The sequence below is a fragment of the Elephas maximus genome, chromosome 17, assembly GCF_024166365.1.
Source record: "Elephas maximus indicus isolate mEleMax1 chromosome 17, mEleMax1 primary haplotype, whole genome shotgun sequence".
NCBI lineage: Eukaryota > Metazoa > Chordata > Mammalia > Proboscidea > Elephantidae > Elephas > Elephas maximus.
The window spans coordinates 5,459,254-5,480,995 of NC_064835.1; the positions used below are offsets into that span (position 1 = coordinate 5,459,254).

Genomic DNA, 21,742 nt, shown 5'->3' on the forward strand with positions numbered 1-21,742 from the left:
TACCCAGAAATCTTGAGGAGGGCCTTTCTTTCCACAGCTGTAGAATGGGCGTGTGAACCAATCTTAGGAAAAGCAGTCATAATTACCCTTAAGGCAATGGCAGGAAATATGCCCAAGATGCTGACCTCCAGATATTCAAACAAACAAAAAAGGCAAAGAATAACTACTTGACACATTTTAAAAGAGCCAACCTTGTATATCTTGTTCAATCTCACTCCTCCACCTCTGAAGGCAGGTCTTAACGAAGTTTATCTCCTCATCTGTGACTGTTCGAGGAGCAGGGTGTGTGGGCATTTCCATGGCAGACCGGGAAGATGTAAGTGGCTTACTCTCAGACTTGTGTAGAGAATCTTCAGGAGAAGAAAAGGTACTTTCAACTTCCTGAGAAGAGCTTTCTGTACTTGTACTGAAGGAAGACAAAAACCATGCTCATATGGTAAGGGATGGCTTTGGCTTAAATTAATGCACTTTGGAAAGCTAGCAGATCTATCAAAAAGTACAGCTATTATTCAGTATTTACTCTGTAAAGTACTGAGCAAAACCCTTTTCTTTATATGCATCATCTCATCTAACTCAACTTGCTTATGAGGCAGATACTGTTACTAACCCCACTTTACCAACTATAAGCCTGAGGTTTGTAGAAATTAAGAACTTGACACAGAAGAATTAAAACCCAGATGTGCCTGACTCTAAGCTTCATGCTGTCTAACCACTTACTGTACTGCCTTCTCACCAAGAGAGGACAAGAAGGAAGATAAAAAAGGAAAACTGTGACTGGAACAATCAAGGAATCAGCTACAGAGTTACCAAAATTCAACAGACTCAAGTAAAACTATCCATCCAGGAACAAAATATACACAAGCAGAAAAATGAAGTATCAGCTGAACATCCAACTGGGTAGTACAAATGAGATGGCATCTTGGAAGAGTACAGAGAACATGACTTAAAAGCCAGATGATCTCAGCTCTACCCGAACCCATTGCCATGAAGTTGATTCTGGCTCATAGCAACCCTATAGGACAGAGTAGAACTGCCCTATAGGGTTTCCAAGGCTGTAATCTTTAAAGAAGCAGACGGCCACATCTTTTTCTGGTGGAGCAGATGGTGGGTTCGAATTGCTGACCTTTTGGTTAGCAGCCACATGCTGAACCACTATGCCACCTGGGCTCCCACCCACCCAGCTCTACCACTCCTAGCTTGTATTTAGCTAGGAAAAAATTATTAGCCTCAGGTAAGTAATCTCATCTACAAAATAAACATCTTCGTTGTAAAGGAGAATACAGTATGTAAAGCAGCTATTCAGTAAATGTTAATTACCTACTAGTTAACTATTGTCAAACAGAGTACAAACGGCAAGTAGACAAACTAGCAGGAATATAATATAAGCTTCTAATTGTATTCAGGTTTATTTGACACCAAAACTGAAGAACACAAAATTTCCTTTAGCTTTGACTTAAAAGAAGCCCTAATTCCTTACACACCCTTACACACACACACACCCTTACACATACACACACACACACACACACGGGGGAGGAAACCTCTTTTCTCCAAGGACACAGGCATATGGAGAAATAAACCCAATACATGCAGAAAGGATCGCACCGTGCCCACACATACATGCTGTAACTTTAATAGTCTAACAATACTAGGGAGTTTTATTTTATGCAATTAAATAGCCTGCCCCCCCAAATTAAAAACATTTATTTTTCATAAAATACACAAAAACATCATTAAAAAAAGTCACCCAACCCTACTCCCAGACTCATGCCACCCCCTACAGGTAATTATTCTTAACATTTGGTATGTTTCACCCAGATACGTGGTCCCTAGGTGGTGCTCTGCACTGATAGCTAACCTAAAGGGTGGTGGTTTGAACCTCCCAGCGGTGCCTTGGAATAAAAGGCCTGGGATCTGCTTCCGTTTAGACTGCAGCCAAAAAACACTAGGGAGCAGTTCTACTCTGTAACACATGGGATCGCCATGAGTTGGGATCAACTCCACAGCAATTAACAACAACCCAGATACATATTTCCATGTACTGACGAATGAGTAAAATATTAACATGTGGGGGTAGGGGCAGGGAGAATGAGTTTCTTAACATATAAAAACATTTTTCATTACCTTTCCTTGGACGTCAGGTCAGAAACTGGACAGTGCACTGAAGAAAGTGGTAATGTCACCCGTGTGTCACTTGGAGATGGAGAGCTTTCTGAGGCAGGTTTTGTACTAGCAAATTCAATAACATATTTCAACATGTCCGGGAGTGGGAACCGAGCTGGGCCTGAGCCATACTTCACATACCTAAGCGGTAAGGACAGTGCAGTGGTCCTTTACTGGCCAAGTCCGTTTTGTAATACCCAACACTGTGCTATTACTAGCACATGTTAGTAAGAGAGTTAATGAATTTTATAGTTCACTATAACATCTACAGTTTAAACTGTACAATCATCAAACTGATTATACAGTAATCAAATTGGTACAAGTAACCCCATAATTCTGGGATTACGTCAAAAACCAAAATGGAGTCACTCCATATTTTTCTTCTCTCAATAAAGTGGAAAAAAGAAACAAATACAGAACTAAGGAAAATCATGTAAGGACATTATGAAATGAAATTACTACTGGAAAATAAAGTATAATGCAACACACACGTTAAAGGATACGTAGCAAAGGCACTTCACAGTGTGCAAATGTAAAGGGGAAAGAGAATTTGCACACCGCAGAGAACTACAGACTTCATTTAAAAAAAAACTTGAATATGTAAAGATAGAGGAACCTTAGAGAAATGTTCTGTTCCCTGGATGTATTTTCTCACCTTCATTTCAGCAATTACCAGCTTATAAACTCTACTTATCCTTCAAGATCTACTTTCTCTGTGACATCTTCCTCAATATCTCATCCCCTAAATGCTGGCAAGAGCATCTCCCCACCTGAACTCTTACAGTATATGAACTGAACCCTTCTCTTCTATCCCACAACACACAGTTCATGTCTTTTTAAGCACTCAGTGTTTGTTTGTTAAATAAATTAATACATGACTAGCCAAATATATGACTAGCCATAACCAAAGGAAACATTTTCTTACTGCAGTCATTTCATATGCAACACAATATTTATAATGCCACAGATTTTAACTCATCATTTTATAACTGTAATTTTTCCCAGATTTGTTGCATTTTAATATGATACTTAAATTACTTCTCAGAACAATTTTTTTCTAAGAAACTTATCTTGGATTTTATAACATCATTTTCCTGTTCTTGTATTGACTTGAATTCCTTTAGACAACTTTTAGAAGCAACTACTTCATACAATGTAGTACCTATGTCAGATAGGAGATCACAGCAAAAAAGGCTTCAAAAAAGATGTCTACACTCTAAGTAGGAAATCTTCTTTTCAGTATTATCTTAGAGAAGAAACAGTGGATATCTTTATTTTTTAAAACATAAAAGTAATGCATACACCTGGTAAGAAAATTCAAACACAGAAAGTAGACAGCAAACCATAAAAATCATCTACCGCCCACCTAGGTTCTGCTACCTCGTGGTATTCACTAACAGTTTCTTACATATTTTCCCAGAAGTGTGTCACACATATACAAACATGTACATGTACCCTTTTACAAAAATACAAATAAAGTTATCTGAAATTTTAAGTCATTTGATTTTAAAACAAAAATAATATCATGCTATAGGAAATGCTTTTATATCCATTTTAAAATCTAAATAAACCAGAACACCTTGTTAGTTACTGGTGAATTCAGTATTTCTGATCTATGAAACATCAGGTATGTTTGAGTCTGTATGAACAATTGACAATATCCAGCCTTACAAACTGTAACTAAAACCTTAAAGTACTGTCCCATCTGGAATCCTGCAAATCACTTCCAAGACAGTATTTGAGGAATCACTCCTCTGCTCAAATCTATAACAAGACAAATAGAGAAATGGTCACAATACATCTTGGATAAGTTCTTATTGAGGGAGACGGGGTGCTGAGGGGAAAAAATGGCAACTGGCCTATCTTGGGCCTGCTATGAAAAGTGTTGTCTCTCAGGGAAAATAACGACCTAGCAATGCAGTGGGTGAAAAGGGGTTGTGCTAGCCAAATTGTTAAGTAAGGGAGAAAAAGGCATTGACAGCATTTAGGATTTCCTGAACTGCTGAATCAATGGAATCTATCTAGACTAAAAAGAAATCACATGGATTCCTCCTTAGTAAGTCAGTGTGATTCTGCACAAATAATTAAAAAAAAAAAAAAAGGCACAAAGATTTCTCTGTAAGAGAAAGGATTCTGTGTGTATCCAAATCAGTTAGCACTATTCTCAGTTGAACAACTTTGCTTTTTATCTATACCAGAAACTTCAGAGCCAGCTTTTCCAAGAAAAATGGATTGGAGCAATCTAACAGTTATTAGTTATGTTTGTGAAAAAGATGACAAGAGGCACAGAAAAAGCAAAGGGCTATGAAATCAGAACTTGAGTTTTCCACAGTACTGCCAGTAACAGCTGTGTGACTTTGGGTTACAAGTTCTCTGGGACTACTGTTTGCCGTGGATATTAGCTGATCTTGAAGACTGCTTCTTTCTTAGAAATTTTTTTCTTACCTATTTTATTATAAAATGCCCTAGTTAATACTTGAACTTTGAATTAATTATGAAATATAAGAAAATTACCTGATTTTAATATTCCAGTCTTTCACATTTCTAAGCCCAAAGGTGTGAACGATGACTCACCTTTCCAGTTTTTGCTGCAGAACTTTTATTTCCTCCTTCAACTTTCGAATACATTCTCTCTTACTTCGAATAAGCTCTTTGCTCCTATACATGTACCTAGGCAAATAATAATCCCAAACATACAATCTATATTTAAAAACTTTAATAGCAAAACGTCTCAGAAAACTAGAAATACAAGGAAAGTTCCTCAACCAAATAAAGGACATTTATGAAAAAGTTACAGCTAACAACAACACTTAATGGTGAAAGACAGTCCCTAGGATCAGGATCAGACAAGGATGTTCACCCTCACCACACCCACTGAACTGCAGGTATAACCAGTGCAATAAGGTAAGACAAAGATATGAAAAGATTACAGACAAAGAAAAAAATAAAACTTTAGATACAGATGGCATGATCATCTATGTATATTTTCCTGAGGAACCTACAAAAAGTCAAAGAACTAATACGTAAATTTAGCAAGGTCAAAAAATAGAAAGTCACTTGAAAGAAAAAATCATTTGCATTTCTACATACTCTTAACAAGCAACGGGAACGTGGAATTAAAAACATGCTATTATAATTCAACATCAAAAACATGATTTAGGGCTAAATTTAATCAAATATGAAAAAGACAGGTACACCAACAATTACAATAATGACTTAAATAAATGGAGTTATACTACGTTCATGGATTGAAGGACTCGCTATTGTTAAGATGTCAACTCTACCCAAACTGATCTATAGGTTCAATGTAATCCCAAACAAAATCCCATTAGCTGTTTTACAGAAAACTGACAAGTTGTATAGACATGCAAAGAACCTAGAATAGCCAAAACAATTTGGAAATGATCAAAGTTGGAGGATTCACATTATCTGATTTCAAATTTTACAGTAAAGCTACAGTAACAAAGAAAATGTAGCACTGGCATAAGAAGAGACAAAGAACAGTGGAATAGAGTCCTGAAATAGACCCAAAATATATGTTCAATTGATTTTTGACATAAGTGCCAGCATAATTCAATAGGACAAAGAAGCGTCTTTCAACAAATAGTGCTGGAGCAACTGGAATTCCGTGCCCCCTCCCCCCAAAAAAACTCCTTTATCTCCACCATATACAATAATAATTCTAAATAGGTCACAGGACTAAACATGTGCTAAAACCACAAAATTTCAAAAAAAAAAAGAGAAAATCTTTATGCTCTTGGGTTGGCAAAGATTTCTCAACTAGATTACAAAAAATACAAATCATAAAAGAGAATGACACTAGGTTTCATTACATCTGAAAATGTGTGCTCTTCTAAAGACACTGGTAAGAAAATGAAACAAAATACAAGCAGAGAAAATATTTGCAAAACACCTATCTGATAAAAGACTTGTATTTAAATTACATAAAGAACTCTCACAACTCAGTATGAAGATAACCAACCCAATTAAAAAGTGAAACAAAAGATCTGAAGAGACACTTCACCAAGCAAAATGTATGAATGACCATCAAGGATGCAAAAAGATTTTCAACATCAATAGTTAACAGGGAAATGCAAATTAAAGAAGAAGGATACACTGCTACACACTCACTTTTGTTGTTATTAGGTGCCGTTGAGTGGGTTCCAAATCATAGTGACCCTATGTACAAGACAACGAAACATTTACCCATCCTGAGCCATCCTAACAACTGTTGCTATATTGCAGCCACTGTGTCAATCCATCTCATGGAGGGTCTTCCTCTTTTCAATGACTCTCTACTTTACCAAGCACGATGTCCTTCTCCAGGGATTGGTTCCTCCTGATAGCACGTCCAAAGAAAGACAAGTCTCATCATCCTTGCTCCTAAGGAGCATTTTGGCTGTACTTCTTTCAAGACAGATTTGTTCATTCTTCTGGTGGTCCATGGTATATTCAATATTCTTTGCCAACACACTGATTCAAAGGCATAGATTCTTCTTCGGTCTGCCTTATTCACTGTCCAGCTTTCATGTGCAAATGAGGTGACTGAAAAGGCCACAGCTTGGGTCAGGCTCACCTTAGTCCTCAAAGTCACATCTTTGCTTTTTAACACCTAAAGTGGTCTTTTGCAGCAGATTTGCCCAATGCAATGTGTCATTTATTTCCTGACTGCTATTTCCATGGGCACTGATTGTGGATCCAAGTGAAATGAAATTCTTGACAACTTCAATTTTTTCTCCATTAATCATGATGTTGCTTACTGGTACATCTGGGGGAATTTCTGTTTTCTTTATATTGAGGTGTAATCCATACTGATGGCTGTAGTCTTTGATCTTCATCAGGAAGTACTTCAATTCCTCTTCACTTTCAGCAAGCAAGGCTGTGTCATCTGCATAATGCAGGCTGTTAATGAGTCTTCCTCCAATCCTGATGCCACATTCTTCTTCATATAGGCCAGCTTCTTGGATTATCTGCTCAGCATATAGATTAAGTATGGTGAAAGGATACTACCCCCATGCACACCTTTCTTGACCTTAAACCAGGCAGTATCCCCTTGTCCTGTTCTAAGGACTACCTCTTGGTCTATGTACAGGTTTCTCATGAGCACAATTAAATGTTCTGGAATTCCCATTCTTTGCAATGTTATCCATAATTTGTTATGATCTACACAGTCAAGTGCCTTTGTACAGTCAATAAAACACAGGTAAACATCTTTCTCATGTTCTCTGCTTTCTGCCAATATCCATCTGACATCAGCAATGATATCCCTGGTTCCACGTCCTCTTCTGAATCTGGCTTGAATTTCTGGCCGCTCCCTGGTGACGTACTTTTGCTTTTGAATGATCTTCAGCAAAAATTTTACTTGTCTGTGGTATTAATGACATTGTTTGATAACTTCTGCATCCGGCTGAATCACCTTTCTTTGGAATGGCACAAATATAGATCTCTTCCAGTCAGATGGTCACGTAGCTGTCTTCCCAATTTCTCGACCTAGCTGAGTGGGCGCCTCCAGCGCTGCATCCGTTTGTTGAAGCACCTCAGCTGGTGCTCCGTCAACACCCGGAGCCTTGTTTTTTCACCAGTGCCTTCAGTGTAGCGTGAGCCTCTTCCTTCAGTACTATCGGCTCTGGATCACATGCTACCTCCTGAACTAGGTGGACATTGACCAATTCTTTTTGGTCCAGTGACTCTGTGTATTCCTTTCATCTGCTTTTGATGCTTCCTGTGTCATTTAATATTTTGGTCATAGAATCCTTCAAAATTGCAGTAGAGGCTTGAATTTTTTCTTCAGTTCTTTCAGCTTAAGAAATGCTGAGCATGTTCTTCCCTTTGGTTTTCTATCTCCAAGTCTTTGCACATTTCATTAGAATACTTTGTCTTCTCAAGCAGTCCTTTGAACCTTCTGTTCTGCTCTTTTACTTCATCATTCCTTCCTTTTGCTTTAGCAACTCTACGTTTCAGAGTCTCTTCTGACATCCATTCTTTTCTTTTCTTTCTTTCCTATCTTTTTTAAATAACCTCTTACTTTTTTCACATATGATTTCCTTGATGTCATCCCACAACTTGTCTGGTCTTCAGTCAATCGTGTTCAATGTGTCACATCTATTCTTCAGAAAGTCTCTAAATTCAGCTGGAATATACTCAAGGGCGTACTCTGACTCTCGTAGACTGGTTCTAATTTTCTTCAGTTTCAATTTGAACTTGCATATGAGCAACCGATGGTCTGTTCCACAGTTGGCCCCTGGCCTTGTTCTGACTGGTGATACTGAGTTTTTCCATTGTCTCCTTCCACAGATGTAGCCAATTTGATTCCTGTGTAACCCATCCGGTGAGATCCATGTGTACAGTTACCATTTATGTTGCTGAAAAAAAGATATTCGCAATGAAGAAGTCATTGGTCTGGTAAAACTCTACCATGTGATCTCCAGCATCGTTTTTATCACCAACGCCATATTTTCCAACTACCAATCCTTCTTTTTTGTTTCCGACTTTCGCATTCCAATTACCAGTAATTATGCATGTTTGATCAATTTCAGACTACAGAAATTGGTAAAATCTTCAATTTCTTCATCTTTGACCTTCGTGGCTAGTGCATAAATCTGAATAATAGTTGTATTAACTGGTCTTCCTTGTAAGCGTATGGGTATCATTCTATCACTGACAGCACTGTACTTCAGGATAGATCTTGAAATGTTCTTTTTGACGATGAACATGAAGCCATTCCTCTTCAATTTGTCATTCCTGGATGGCACAGCAGACCATATGATTGTCTGATTCAAAAGGGCCAATACCAGTCCATTTCAGCTCGTTAATGCCTTGGATATTGATCTTTCTGCATTTTGTTTCATTTTTGACAACTTCCAATTTTCTTAGATTCATATCTCAGATGTTCCACATTCCGATTATTAATGAATGTTTGCAGCTTTTTCTTCTCACTTCCAGTCATGCCACATCAGCAGACGAAGGTCTCGAAAGCTTGGCTCCATCCACACATCATTAAGGTCGCCTCTACTTTGAGAGGCAGGTCTTCCGCCGTCATATTTTGAGTGTCCTCCAACCTGAGGGGTTTATCTTTTGGCACTATGACAATATTCCATTGCTATTCATAAGGTTTTCCCTGGCCAATTTTTTTCAGAAGTAGACTGTCAGGTCTTTCTTCCTAGTCTACCTTAGTCTGAAAGCGCCACTGAAACCTGTCCACCAAGGATGACACTGCTGGTATTTGAAATACCGGCAGTAAAGCTTCTGGTATCACAGCAACACGCAGGCCACCACGGTACGACAAATGGCAGACATGACACACTCACCAGAATGGTTAAAATTAAAGACCGACGACTCCATGCATTGATGAGGATTTGGAGCAAACAGAGCTTTCATATAGTGCTGGTGGGAATGTAAAATTGTACAGCCACTTTAGGGCACAGTTTGGAAATTTCTTATAAAGGATACACTCTTCATACAAGCCACTAATTCCACTCCTAGGTATTTACTCAAGAGAACTAAAAACCACACTAACACCTATGTGCAAATTATCATAACAGCTTTATTTATAATAGCCTAGAACTGGAAATATGCAAAATGTCCATCAACTGGTGAATGGAATACTATAGTACATCCGTTTAACAGAATACGACTACCAGAGGCCCTTGAGTGGATTCCAACTCATAATAAAGAACAAACTACTGATACATACAACATGGATGAATCCCAAAAACATTATCCCAAGTGAAAAAAGACAGTTAGAAAAAGGTACACAGTGATTATTAATCTCACAAATATGACGTTCTAAAAATGACAAAATTTTAGGGCTAGAAAACAAGCACCGAGTGGTTGCCAGGTCTCTGGGTGAGCAAAAGGGATTGACTGCAAAGGGGAACATGGGAAGCTTCTGTGTGATGCAAATGCACTGTATCTTGACATTGATAGTGGCTACTTGACTATACATTTGTCAAAAGTCATCATCCACACACTTAAGAATGCTTAAATTTTTTTGTACTGTATCTCAATTAACTAGACTTTAAAACAACTGAAATTCTATAAAATAAGCTCGGCCTAGGATTTTTTTCAGGAATACAAATAGTATTCACATTAGAAAAGCACACACTGTGGCTACTCCACAGACTGTTCTTCACCCCAAAGCTGCATGGTTCTCACCTTAAGCCTTGCTTCTCAAACTGTGGTACAGAGATCAGGGGCATCATTAGTATCTCCGTGGGAGCTTTGAAAAATGCAAACTCTTGGGCCCCAGCCTGGGACCCACTGAATCCAAATCTGCATATTATCAAGGTCTCCAAATGATTCCTATGCACGAGGACAGTTCTACTGTCGTTGAATGTATCAGGACTAGAATCAACCAAAGAACTCACCTGTCTATATAAATAATCTGAGGAAATTCCAGCTTATTGTGAATTTTCTCTGGTTGACCAAGGGACTGATTGAACTCGAATCTTGAGAGTTCAAAGGTCAGCACTGGAGGTAGCTTTGTAAACCAACACTGTGTCAGAAGTAGAAATGCGGAAGAAAAAAAATAATTTTAGGAGATAGCAATAGCCAGCTTTAAAGTATCCCTCATCAAACATTCTTCTTTAGGATTATGGACTTTATATTCAAAGCAAACTCATACTAAAGCATTTTTCATCCCAATATTAAAGGAAATAATCACTCAGAATCATGCCCTCTTAAAAAATATCATTAGACATTCCTCAAAACCCCAAATTTACTAGCCAGTCAACAGCATTTTGCCCAACCATCATCCTCAAAAATACCCACCCTCAAACATGTGAACTGCCCCAAGAATCTATATAACTCATGAAGTCATCAGCATTCAAAAGAGGCTCAAAAACCTGATGAAAACAGCTAGCCGAAACAAATAATTAGAAATATTGATCTAAGCAACATATAACTAAGAAAGGAAACAACTGCCTCCATGAATTAGCTAAAATGTATTATGTACGATTTATTCAGTCTACTAACTGTAACTCAGATTCCCTTTATATCTAAAAAGGAAACCCTGGTGGTGTACTGGTTAAGTGCTACGGCTGCTAACCAAAAGGTTGGCAGCTGGAATCCTCCAGGCGCTCCTTGGAAACTCTATGGGGCAGTTCTACTTTCTCCTATAGGGTTGCTATGAGTCGAAATGACTCGATGGCACTGGGTTTGGTTTTTTTGGTATACCTTAAAAAGAAACTTGAAACAGCCTCATGATTATGATTTTTCAAGTTTCTGAGAAAATCTTTTAATTCCAAGAATTTATAAATGTCTCATAAGGAACCCTGTCAAACCAACCTATAATGCTACCTTGAATTTCAAGAGAAGAAAACATTGACTTTTATAAAAGATTCCAACTGTCACTCATGACAGATCAGAAAAAGCTAAACCAAGAAAGGCATTTCTGCTCAATTCACCTGTATGCCAGAGGTTCATGTCAACAGCTTTAAAATGTTCCCTTTACCAAAGATGTAAACAGCTATAGTCCCTTCAATACCCTGTAGGCACTACAAGGTGAATCCAGATAGCCAGAGGGCTGCTTCATTACCTCAGGGCTAAACTTAAGCAAGCATAATGATTTCCTCTCTCTCTCCCCCCTCCTTTTTTTTTTTTTTTTTTAATAAAGAGCTCCCATTCTTCAATAAAGGTCTCTTCTCTTTTGTGAGTGAATATATCTGGTCTGTACTTATGTACACACGGTATGTGTCCCATCAGGAATTAGTTCTTTTCTTGAAAAGCTAGAGGCAGGTGCTCTGTCCACGTTCCAACACTGCTCTACAGCTAAGGTACTTTCACAAGGCTCAGATTAGGCTCCCTACTTTAACTCAAAAAAGCTTTCCTTTCTCCTATAGTAATTGCTGAGATAAATTCTAATATAAGCCTCAATTTTGCCTCGAAGTGTGCTGAAAAGAGAATAATCTAAGCTGCGTAGTGTTGACAATTATGCTACTTACTAAATCTTAACCCAACTGGAATTTTGAGGTATTAATTACCCTTGCTCTCCCTTTACTTCCTTTCTTTCCAACCCCCCAAAATAAAAGGAATGAGTAAAAATTAAATTTAAAAAATGTTAAAACCAAAGGCAGAAGAATTTACAATTGAGAATAGTAAATACTATAATAGGGAAAATATTCTAAATGGCATACCATAGGTGTTAAGCACTGTACTTTTACCCTCCGAAAATATGGGGGCAGTGGGTTCTCCCTACTCAGGTACAGGTAGGCTTCAACAGAAAGAGAGAAACTTGATCATACTTAAAACATCAGAAGCAGCATACAACCTTTAAATGATTAACTCAAATTCAGTTTTACTAAAGAATTTATTTATTAAAAGACTAAGGCTCACTAATGCATACCAACTCATGAGAGACTTAAGACAAATTCAAGTTTTGTTAAGTGTAAAGTTATTTAATATGTGATGGAAACTAGTTTGCCTGAAAGCTCAGTCCTACTTAACTGGCTTCCTCATTGGCACAACAAAGAAAAATGTCTAACTTACCTCTTGTCCATACTTCACTGAATGATCGGAAGGAAGCAGCTCAACATCACCCTCCACCATGGCCCCTTCCAAACATTCATCTAAGTTGCGATAACCGTTTACCTGAAGGGGATACTGGCCAAAGGTCTCGCTGTTACAAAAGGGCTTTCCTAGGCAAAGAAAGATTGATTTTATAAAAGAGACCATTACACCTATCTATAGCCTCTCTTCTGGCACCTCAGAGACAGTGGTTGTTGTTAGGTACCATCGAGTCAGTTTCGACTCACAGGACAGAGTAGGGTTTTCAAGGAGTGGTCGGTGGACTTGAACTGCTGACCTTTAAGTTAGCATCTAAGTTCTTAACCACTACGCCACCAGGACTCCACAGAGAGAGTAGCTTCCTAAATTGACAACTTCCTGAAAACTCATTACAAGTGCTTTTATGCTGCTGATAACCTCTAATGAACCAGTGGGTCCAGGCATTCATCATTAACAGCTGCTAACATTGCAAACAGAGAGACAACCAGACATTATGTGCCTCCTGATTCAAGAGCATCCCGCCACCTGTGAGTTGAACTTGCCAAAAAAGAACCTTACCTAAATCTGATTAAACCTCTAGACCCAACTAATTTACAGCAGTTGGAGTAGAGTGCATTGTGTTAAATTGTATCATGGGCATGCAAGCAGCAAAACTCAGAGTGAGGACTATAGAAAAAACACTTGTTTCAAGGAAAAAGGATGGAAGGGGAGCCTACAGAGACTTGAAAGACCTATGAACCAATCATACTTGAATTTGAATACTGACTAGATATTTGATTTTTTTTTAAATAATTTTTATTGAGCTTTAAGTGAACGTTTACAAATCAAGTCAGTCTGTCACATATAAGCTTATATACACCTTACTCCATACTCCCACTTATTCTCCCCCTAATGAGTCAGCCCTTCCAGTCTCTCCTTTCGTGACAATTCTGCCAGTTTCTAACCCTCTCTACCCTCCTATCTCCCCTCCAGACAGGAGATGCCAGCACAGTCTCAAGTGTCCACCTGATACAAGTAGCTCACTCTTCATCAGCATCTCTCTCCAACCCATTGTCCCGTCCCTTCCATGTCTGATACGTTGTCTTCGGGAATGGTTCCTGTCCTGGACCAACAGAAGGTTTGGGGACTATGACCGCTGGGATTCCTCTAGTCTCAGTCAGACCATTAAGTCTGGTCTTTTTATGAGAATTTGGGGTCTGCATCCCACTGATCTCCTGCTCCCTCAGGGGTTCTCTGTTGTGCTCCCTGTCAGGGCAGTCATCGATTGTGGCCGGGCACTAACTAGTTCTTCTGGTCTCAGGATGATGTAAGTCTCTGGTTCATGGGGCCCTTTCTGTCTCTTGGGCTCATAGTTATCATGTGACCTTGGTGTTCTTCATTCTCCTTTGATCCAGGTGGGTTGAGACCAATTGATGCATCTTAGATGGCCGCTTGTTAGCATTTAAGACTCCAGATACCACATTTCAAAGTGGGATGCAGAATGTTTTCATAATAGAATTATTTTGCCAGTTGACTTAGAAGTCCCCTTAAACCATGGTCCCCAACCCCCCGCCCTTGCTCCGCTGACCTTTGAAGCATTCAGTTTATCCCGGAAACTTCTTTGCTTTTGGTCCAGTCCAGTTGAGCTGACCTTCCGTGTAGGTACTTGATTTTAAGAAATGCTCTTTTCTTCAGTAATAGTGGTATTGGATTATGTTTTTAAAAGGACATGGGAGAGGTAAAAGTAGATAGGGGTTGAGTGGGGAACGACTGACAGGGGCTAATGGTTGCTGTGAACATGGAATTTTATATTACTCTATTTGTATGTGTTTGAAATTCTCCATAATTAAAAAAAAAATTGTGCATCACATACGCAGCTTAGGTGAGCCTCAACAGTAGACATTTTTGGCTGCCTAACTCAACAAAACCTTTTGAGGCTGGTTATTACATCAGAGAAATCAACACAGAAATTTAAGTAACATCACTATACGTCCGACGTTACTGCTAGAGCTGGGCTGTGCACATATTATAAAAGTTAATATAACACCTCTGAGACACAGCTGGAAACCCTGGTGGTGTAGTGGTTAAGTGCTATGGCTGCTAACCAAAGGGTCGGCAGTTCGAATCCGCCAGGCACTCCTTGGAAACTCTATGGGGCAGTTCTACTCCGTCCTATAGGGTCGCTATGAGTCGGAATCGACTCGACGGCACTGGGTTTGTTTTGGGTTTGAGACAAAGAGTGTCCTTGTTTTAACAGAGGAAGAGACTGAGGCTCCAGGAGCTTACACATCTTGTCCCCAATTACACAGACATTAAGAGGCAGAACCAACACCCAGATTTGAGTTTTTCTGGCTCCAAAGCCTTTTCATTATATTGCCTCCCCAGAGAAAATTTAACAAGCACTGCCTCCTAGACACAGTAAGAAAGAGCTGGTCACAAGTCACAGGTCTAGAATTAACTCAGAGCAGAGAATTTACCTTCACGAACCCCTTCAGTCAGGAAAGTACCGTAGAAAAGCTGCACCATTGGGTTTTCACATTTGTTGCTGGAGTTGCTGCTTTTAAAGAGGGAGACAATTCTGTATCATTCTGATCAGATATGTACTACACTAAGCTCAACCATCATTCAAAAGCAACAAGTAGTGCACTGTCATCAACCCCCAAAGAGCGAGATTATGTTCTAAAGTATTGGACAGATTCAGTTCAAAAACTTACTGAACAAGTAAGTATATGCCTCTGCATGTGCTGAGTTCTGGAGGTACAGACAATAAGGCATGATCCTTGGCCTTAAGGAGCTTAATGTCCCGTAGGCGAGCCACATATGTAGACAAACACATGTATCTGTATACATTCAATACATACATACATCTATATCCAATGACAGTTGTATACAAGGTACAAAGTAGTGTAGAGGTAAGAAGGAACCCTCCGTGCAGTTTTACAAATAAATACATAAGGGTTTTCCCAATGGCACAACAGAAATGAAATGAAAGTGGTTTTTTTCCTACAAGCCCACCTTAAATTGTTATTAACTATGTCAGCTGCTATTTGTAAAACTGTTTTATGATATACAATTCTTCTACCTAGAGTTAAAATAATTTAGGAAATGAATCTGTCAGCATCTGTATTAGATGGAAGGGACACATGAATTCTTGGCCCTAAATTTCACTTGTCAGTCACTTAAATGACTAAAATCTATCTTCAACACAAACTGGTCTTAGATTAAATTTTATATATCCATATTATACCACTACGTTCACATCTAGGATTTATTTGGCTTTTACAACACAGGGTACGTGATTAACAAAGTTAAGAATTATGGTTCTTCTAGTGAAAAATTGGTAGGTTAAGATGATTATACCCTTAGAGGGGAAAGCCAAAGGCAATGGGGATATACAATGAGGAATATCTCAGTGGTTACCCAATGAAGTCTAGTAAAAACCCAGCTATTTCTACTTGAGAACAGTAGCTTTCTCCCATGTCTTAATTCACACTGGACCACTGTGTGTAGGAAGCATCGTACAGGCAAATCCTCAACACTCACTTAACATTAACAGCTGGCTGGAATGCGTCCTCTAGCCAATCCAGGAGCTTGTGTGTGAATTCACTCACATCTTGCTGTAAGACAGGCATAAATTGCATAAGAGTTAGTCCCAACACTATACTTAGCGAAATGAAAATGTTTTTATCCCATTAATGACTAAGATTCTACTACTATGAGAAGATTTAGTTTTTAGGGCCAAATATCATGAAGATACCAGGGACATTGGAACCCAGCGACCACAAGTAAAACAGAAGGTGAGTTAGGCAACCTCTGAGTAAGTTGCTGCTAGAAGGAAATCGAAACTCTACCACTTCCAGCCATATCTATCTGTGTGGCAGAGAAAAACAAGGAAGTAAAATCTCCCAATTAGGCCTTAAACAGAAAAAAGTCTAAAGAAGAGACAGCAGTCTTCTAGAACAATGTAGAGAGTAGAGATCTGAATGGAGAATGGAAACGCTTATGAAAATGCTTTGACGATTTTGTAGAGCTGTAGGCACCTTTATCTAAATAGAAAAAAAAAGAAATAAAATTTATATGGGGAAGAAGCTGTTCTACTAGTGACAGCTTTGTTTTTTAATAGGAGATAGGGAAAGGAAAGGAAAGTACTAAGTCTAGAAAAGGAAAACTGCTCAGAAAAACCTGAACTCAGGTTTAGACAGTTTTAAAAAACATGATTTCTATTTTTAATCCCAAGACAAAGGTACAGGCCAAAGACTTTACTTCTCTCAGTGACTCTCTGCTATGGCTCACTGGAATATTTTCTAACCTCCTTCTTTCTACTTCAATCCCCCATTGCCATATTCTATTTTGATTAATAGTGACGCTAGGACAGAGTAGAACTGCCCCATGGGGTTTCTAAGGCTGTAAATCTTTACAGAAACAGAATGCCACATCTTTCTCCCACAGAGTGGCTGGTGGGATCAAACCACTGACCCTTTGGTAAGCAGCCAAGCGCTTAACCACTACACCATCAGGGCTCCTTTCTACTTTAATAGTCTTTATATATTTCTATTCTTTCTATCATTTCTTCCTTCCTGCAGAACTGCCATTCCCTGCCTCCCACCACAGACAAACAGATGGATACACACACACACACTTTTACTATCTGTTTCTTGGGCATTACAAAGAGGCAAAAACAGGCACCCATGGCCTTGCCACATCATGTTCAGAATTTACAAAGTTGATATGAAGCAGTATTACAGTAACATAAATGAGGCATAATTTGAAACCTCCAAAAAGTCTGAAGAAAACAAGGTAAGAACAAGGCCTTCTTTATTGTACCTGCTGTTCCTCAGATGATCGGAATGCTCCTTTTAAGAGATCCAGGGCTGCTGAAGGATCTACAAATTTGCGATTTGATCCCATCATCAGAGCAAACAGATACTGAAGCTCTTGCATAAACACGATATTTCTCTTTTCCTGTAGAAAACACAGCAATGAGTACTCTCACAACATCATTTTTTGAAAACCAGAACATATAATGAGAAAAGTTGTCAATGATTACTCCCTAATTTATATTTATCTAGATCTAGATCAGCATCTGATGTCAAACTGTGTTACAGGAACTCTGCTAGGCCTATGGAATGGAATACTCTAAACTGAAGAACACTTATGTAGGAGCCAGAGAGATAATATTGTCCGAAAAGTAAAATGTTCATTTTCTGATGCTGTTACCCTCCCTCCTGTTAGGAAAATGCATCGTCAAGGTGAAATCCTGGCAAGGGTTAGAGAGCTGGCAGGAGGCTACATCCTTTGACAAGAACAGACAAGAGTCTCTTCTAAGAAGGTCCAACCAGCCCTCTGGCATCAGGTCCTCTATTCTGCATCATGTGGGCTGAGCAGCTCATGGAACCGTGAAGGACACGATAAACAGAACAGGAATCTCTGAAGCTCCCTACCTAGAGACAGAAAACTGAGGCTGTCCCAGTGACTCACCATACTTTCTGGGAAGTTTTCCTAATGTTATTCCTACTTTGTATTTTTGCAACCTCTTATTTCTTGTCACAAAGAAGGAAAAGATCATTTAGAAATGAAAAAATATTAGCATAAGGCAAAGAATATTAGTTACGAGCTTCAGCTAAAAATTTAAACTTTTGGGGACGAAAAGACTAAACAGCAATGAAGAAGTTCCTCAAAACCAACTTACCGTGTGACTTCGACAATTTTCAAGTACATTTTGTGGCAGGCTATAGCTGAGAACAAGTCTTCGAAATTCGGGCAATTGAAAGAGAGACTGAAATAAGAAATGGATTCACAATCTTTCTTTCAAAATAACTGCAACAAAAAATATTGCTGTCAACCCAGCAATTCCACTTCTGCTATTTCTAAGGAAATAATTATGGCTATGCACAAAAATTTAGCTGAAGGAATGTTAATCCCTTTCAAACAACCTAACGGTTAACAAGAGCAACAGATTAAACTATACAGATTATGTAGTCATTAAAATAACATAGAAAAACATGTTCATAAAAATGGACTACTATAAAAACAGCAGTGAAAATCAATGAACAAGAGCTAGGTTTATCAACATGGATAAATCTCAGAAATATATTTTGAGTGAAAAAGTTGCAGGGAAATACATGCATGAGGTTACACCTGTAGGGGAGGGAGGACGTGACTGGGGACAGGTACAACAGACTCCATAATACAGGAATTTGTAACATGTTGTTCCTTACATTGGGTGGTGAGTACAGCAGTGTTTACTACTCACTTCTCTATTTCAAAGATTGCATTAAAAAAAAAAAGCTGAACAGGTATCTCTGGCTGGCAGAATTGGGGAGAGGAATTCTTTTCATTGTTTATAAATCCCACATTTTTCTACAGTGAGTATCTTCTGGAAGTTAAAAAAAAAAACAAAAACATGCTTATATGAACCTGACTCCTCATCTCAACATATTCCTCAAATAAAAAATGCCTCTGTATACTAGCACTCTTGAAATAGCATCCCAGGCACAATAGGCAAAACTTGTGAATCAGAACTAAGTAAATATTTTATCGGTATTCAAAAAACCGCAGGTATACCTTCTAACGTCAAACAAAGAATCGAAATGCTTATACCTGGCCAGAGGCCATGGGCCACCCCCTCCAACTTCCCTGACTTTATCACCAGCCCTGGTGGGAATCAACCAACAGGGTGAGTTTTTACAACGGGCTAGGAATTTAAAATCATGTCCTGCTATTATACCAAAGTTCTACCTAGAAAGTGGAGGCAGACTGGTTCCTCTATTCTCGGCCCACTCTCTCTTCTCACCTTACCTGTCTACCTGGTACATTTCCATTCTTCCCAGCGTCATAATGACTCTGCTGACTACCCCACTAACAGTTTCTAGGGCTTCTGCTTTACCATGAGGAAACTGGCAATACATTCCTAATCATTTCCTCCCACCTCTTTGTCTTCACCAAAACCTGGCTTTCCCCAAAGCTGCCATTATTCTTAAAAGCCACAAAAGTGTGAATTAATACTACTTGCATTTCATTTCCCAATCCAGCAGCAATACGATTTTTTCAACAAATCTGCTTCTTCTTCTGTGTTTTCTGTTATCACTTAATTATATCCTCTGCTCCAGTGACCAAAGAATTCAAGAACAAGCTTTGAGTCTCTTCCATTTCTTAACTAAACATCCACATCCCATAAGTAACAAGTCCCTTGGACTCTGCCTCTGAGGTGCTATTTATAACCACCTCCTTCCTACCAGTCTCCCACCAACAGCTCTAATCAAACTCCCTTCACTGCTCGTGGTCTCCTGCCTCCAGAACCTTCCATCAATCCACTTGCCATACAGATCCTTCAAACTATCTTTCTAGCATGACCAAAATAAAACCCCTGAGTCTGGTTAACAGTTCTCCTCACTATCCCAAGTCCTGCCTTCTAGGTGACTTTAGTCAACATCCGATCCACAGGGTCATCTTGTCATCCCTACCTTGAAAGTATAGCAATCATCCAACCACTTCTTTAAGTCTGGTCCAAGCCACCGTCTCTGACATGGCATACTGCAACAGCCTCCTTAATAGGTTTCTCCATTTGCATCCTTGCCCCCTCCATTCTACTCTTGTATCCTTGCCCCCTCCATTCTACTCTTGTATCCTTGCCCCTTCCATTCTATTCTTGTATCCTTGCCCCCTCCATTCTACTCTTGTATCCTTGCCCCTTCCATTCTATTCTTGTATCCTTGCCCCCTCCATTCTACTCTTGTATCCTTGCCCCCTCCATTCTACTCTTGTATCCTTGCCCCCTCCATTCTATTCTTGTATCCTTGCCCCCTCCATTCTATTCTTGTCACAGTAGCCAGAGTGAGTCCTCGAAAACGCAGGTCAGAGTTTCTCCTTCTTCAGTGCAGAACTTTCAAGTTCCCTCTCCAACCTCATCTCCGATGACTCTCCTTTGCTCTTTGCATTCTGGGCACTCCTTGATGTTTCCTCAACACACCAAGTATGCTCCCACCTTAGGGCCACTGCACTAATGGTTCCCCCTACCTAGAATGCTCTTCCCCTATAGCTGCGTGTCTCACTCTCACCTCCTGTGTATTTGGTATTTACTCAAATTTCATCAACTCAAACCCAAAACCCACTGCTGTCAAGTTGATTCTGATTCAAAGAGCCCCTACAGGACAGAGTAGAACTGCCCCATAGGGTTTCCAAGGCTGTAAATCTTTATGGAAGCAACTACCACATCTTACTCCTGTGGAGAGGCTGGTGGATTCAATCTCTACAACCCATATCCAAGGCCACACACAGCATATGTCAACACCTGAGAAGGTGCCAATTCTCAGATCACAAACTCAGATAATCCTACTCTTGGACCATAACCTCTTTTCTGGCTTATCTGTTCAATCACCCACAGAACACTTGTTTTTTACTTCATCAGAGCCCAAGCAAACCGATCTCTTTGCTTTCTCCTTAACCACTAGTCCCCTCCTGTCTTCATTTGTCTCTCTCTCTAGCTTTAACCTCCCTTCATTAAATTCTTAAACTGCCCTTTTGTCCTTTCATCACATTTATCCAGCAAACCCACCAACCTAAATGGACAGACTGCTGCTAAGAAAAAGTGCTGATAAAAACAGGATATACTGACATCACTATACATTTAAGGTCAATAACCTCAAGTAGGCCCTCAGATTTTAGAAATCTTACTATTGTTTTTCTGGTACCAGCTGGTTTGCCCACTGTCTGCAACAAACTTCCACTCCCTTTGAAATCTGACTGTCACTTCTTTCTCATCTCAGGAAATGGCTGCTTATATTCAAGGAGGAAAAATAAGTCCACTTCAGTTTGCAGCCCTCATTCCTTCCTTCCTCTATTATTCCCTCCCCTCCTCTGTCTATGTGAGGCTAGTCCCTCCAGATAGGCTCTATACTCTGTCCTCTCATGCTTTCTCAGAAGCCTCACTTAGTATCCCCTCTATCTGCTGACTCTTTCCAACATCTCTCATAAGAGTGAAGACTGAGGGGATGTGAATAGAGGGAGGATTCTTTTCTTTCTCTCTTTAGAAAGAACTAACTGATGGCCCTAATTCCACATTACCTCCCTACCTTCTATTCTCAACAGATGTCAGTGA

The 21,742-nt window shown here is 39.3% G+C and overlaps 1 protein-coding gene across 15 annotated transcripts in view; it reads right to left on the reverse strand.

Moving 5' to 3' along the window:
* Positions 1–21,742, reverse strand: part of USP28 (ubiquitin specific peptidase 28) — an 82,347-nt gene that overhangs the window by 15,284 nt on the left and 45,321 nt on the right. For 9 of the 15 annotated variants that reach the window (XM_049856659.1, XM_049856652.1, XM_049856664.1 and 6 more), the window contains 9 exons: positions 18,335–18,421; positions 17,470–17,607; positions 16,189–16,262; positions 15,123–15,202; positions 12,649–12,797; positions 10,530–10,657; positions 4,738–4,833; positions 2,125–2,304; positions 192–406 (listed from right to left, as the gene is read on the reverse strand). In XM_049856659.1, coding sequence (XP_049712616.1) covers positions 192–406; positions 2,125–2,304; positions 4,738–4,833; positions 10,530–10,657; positions 12,649–12,797; positions 15,123–15,202; positions 16,189–16,262; positions 17,470–17,607; positions 18,335–18,421 — 1,147 coding nt within the window. The other 6 variants (XM_049856660.1, XM_049856653.1, XM_049856658.1 and 3 more) reach the window with 3 other exon arrangements.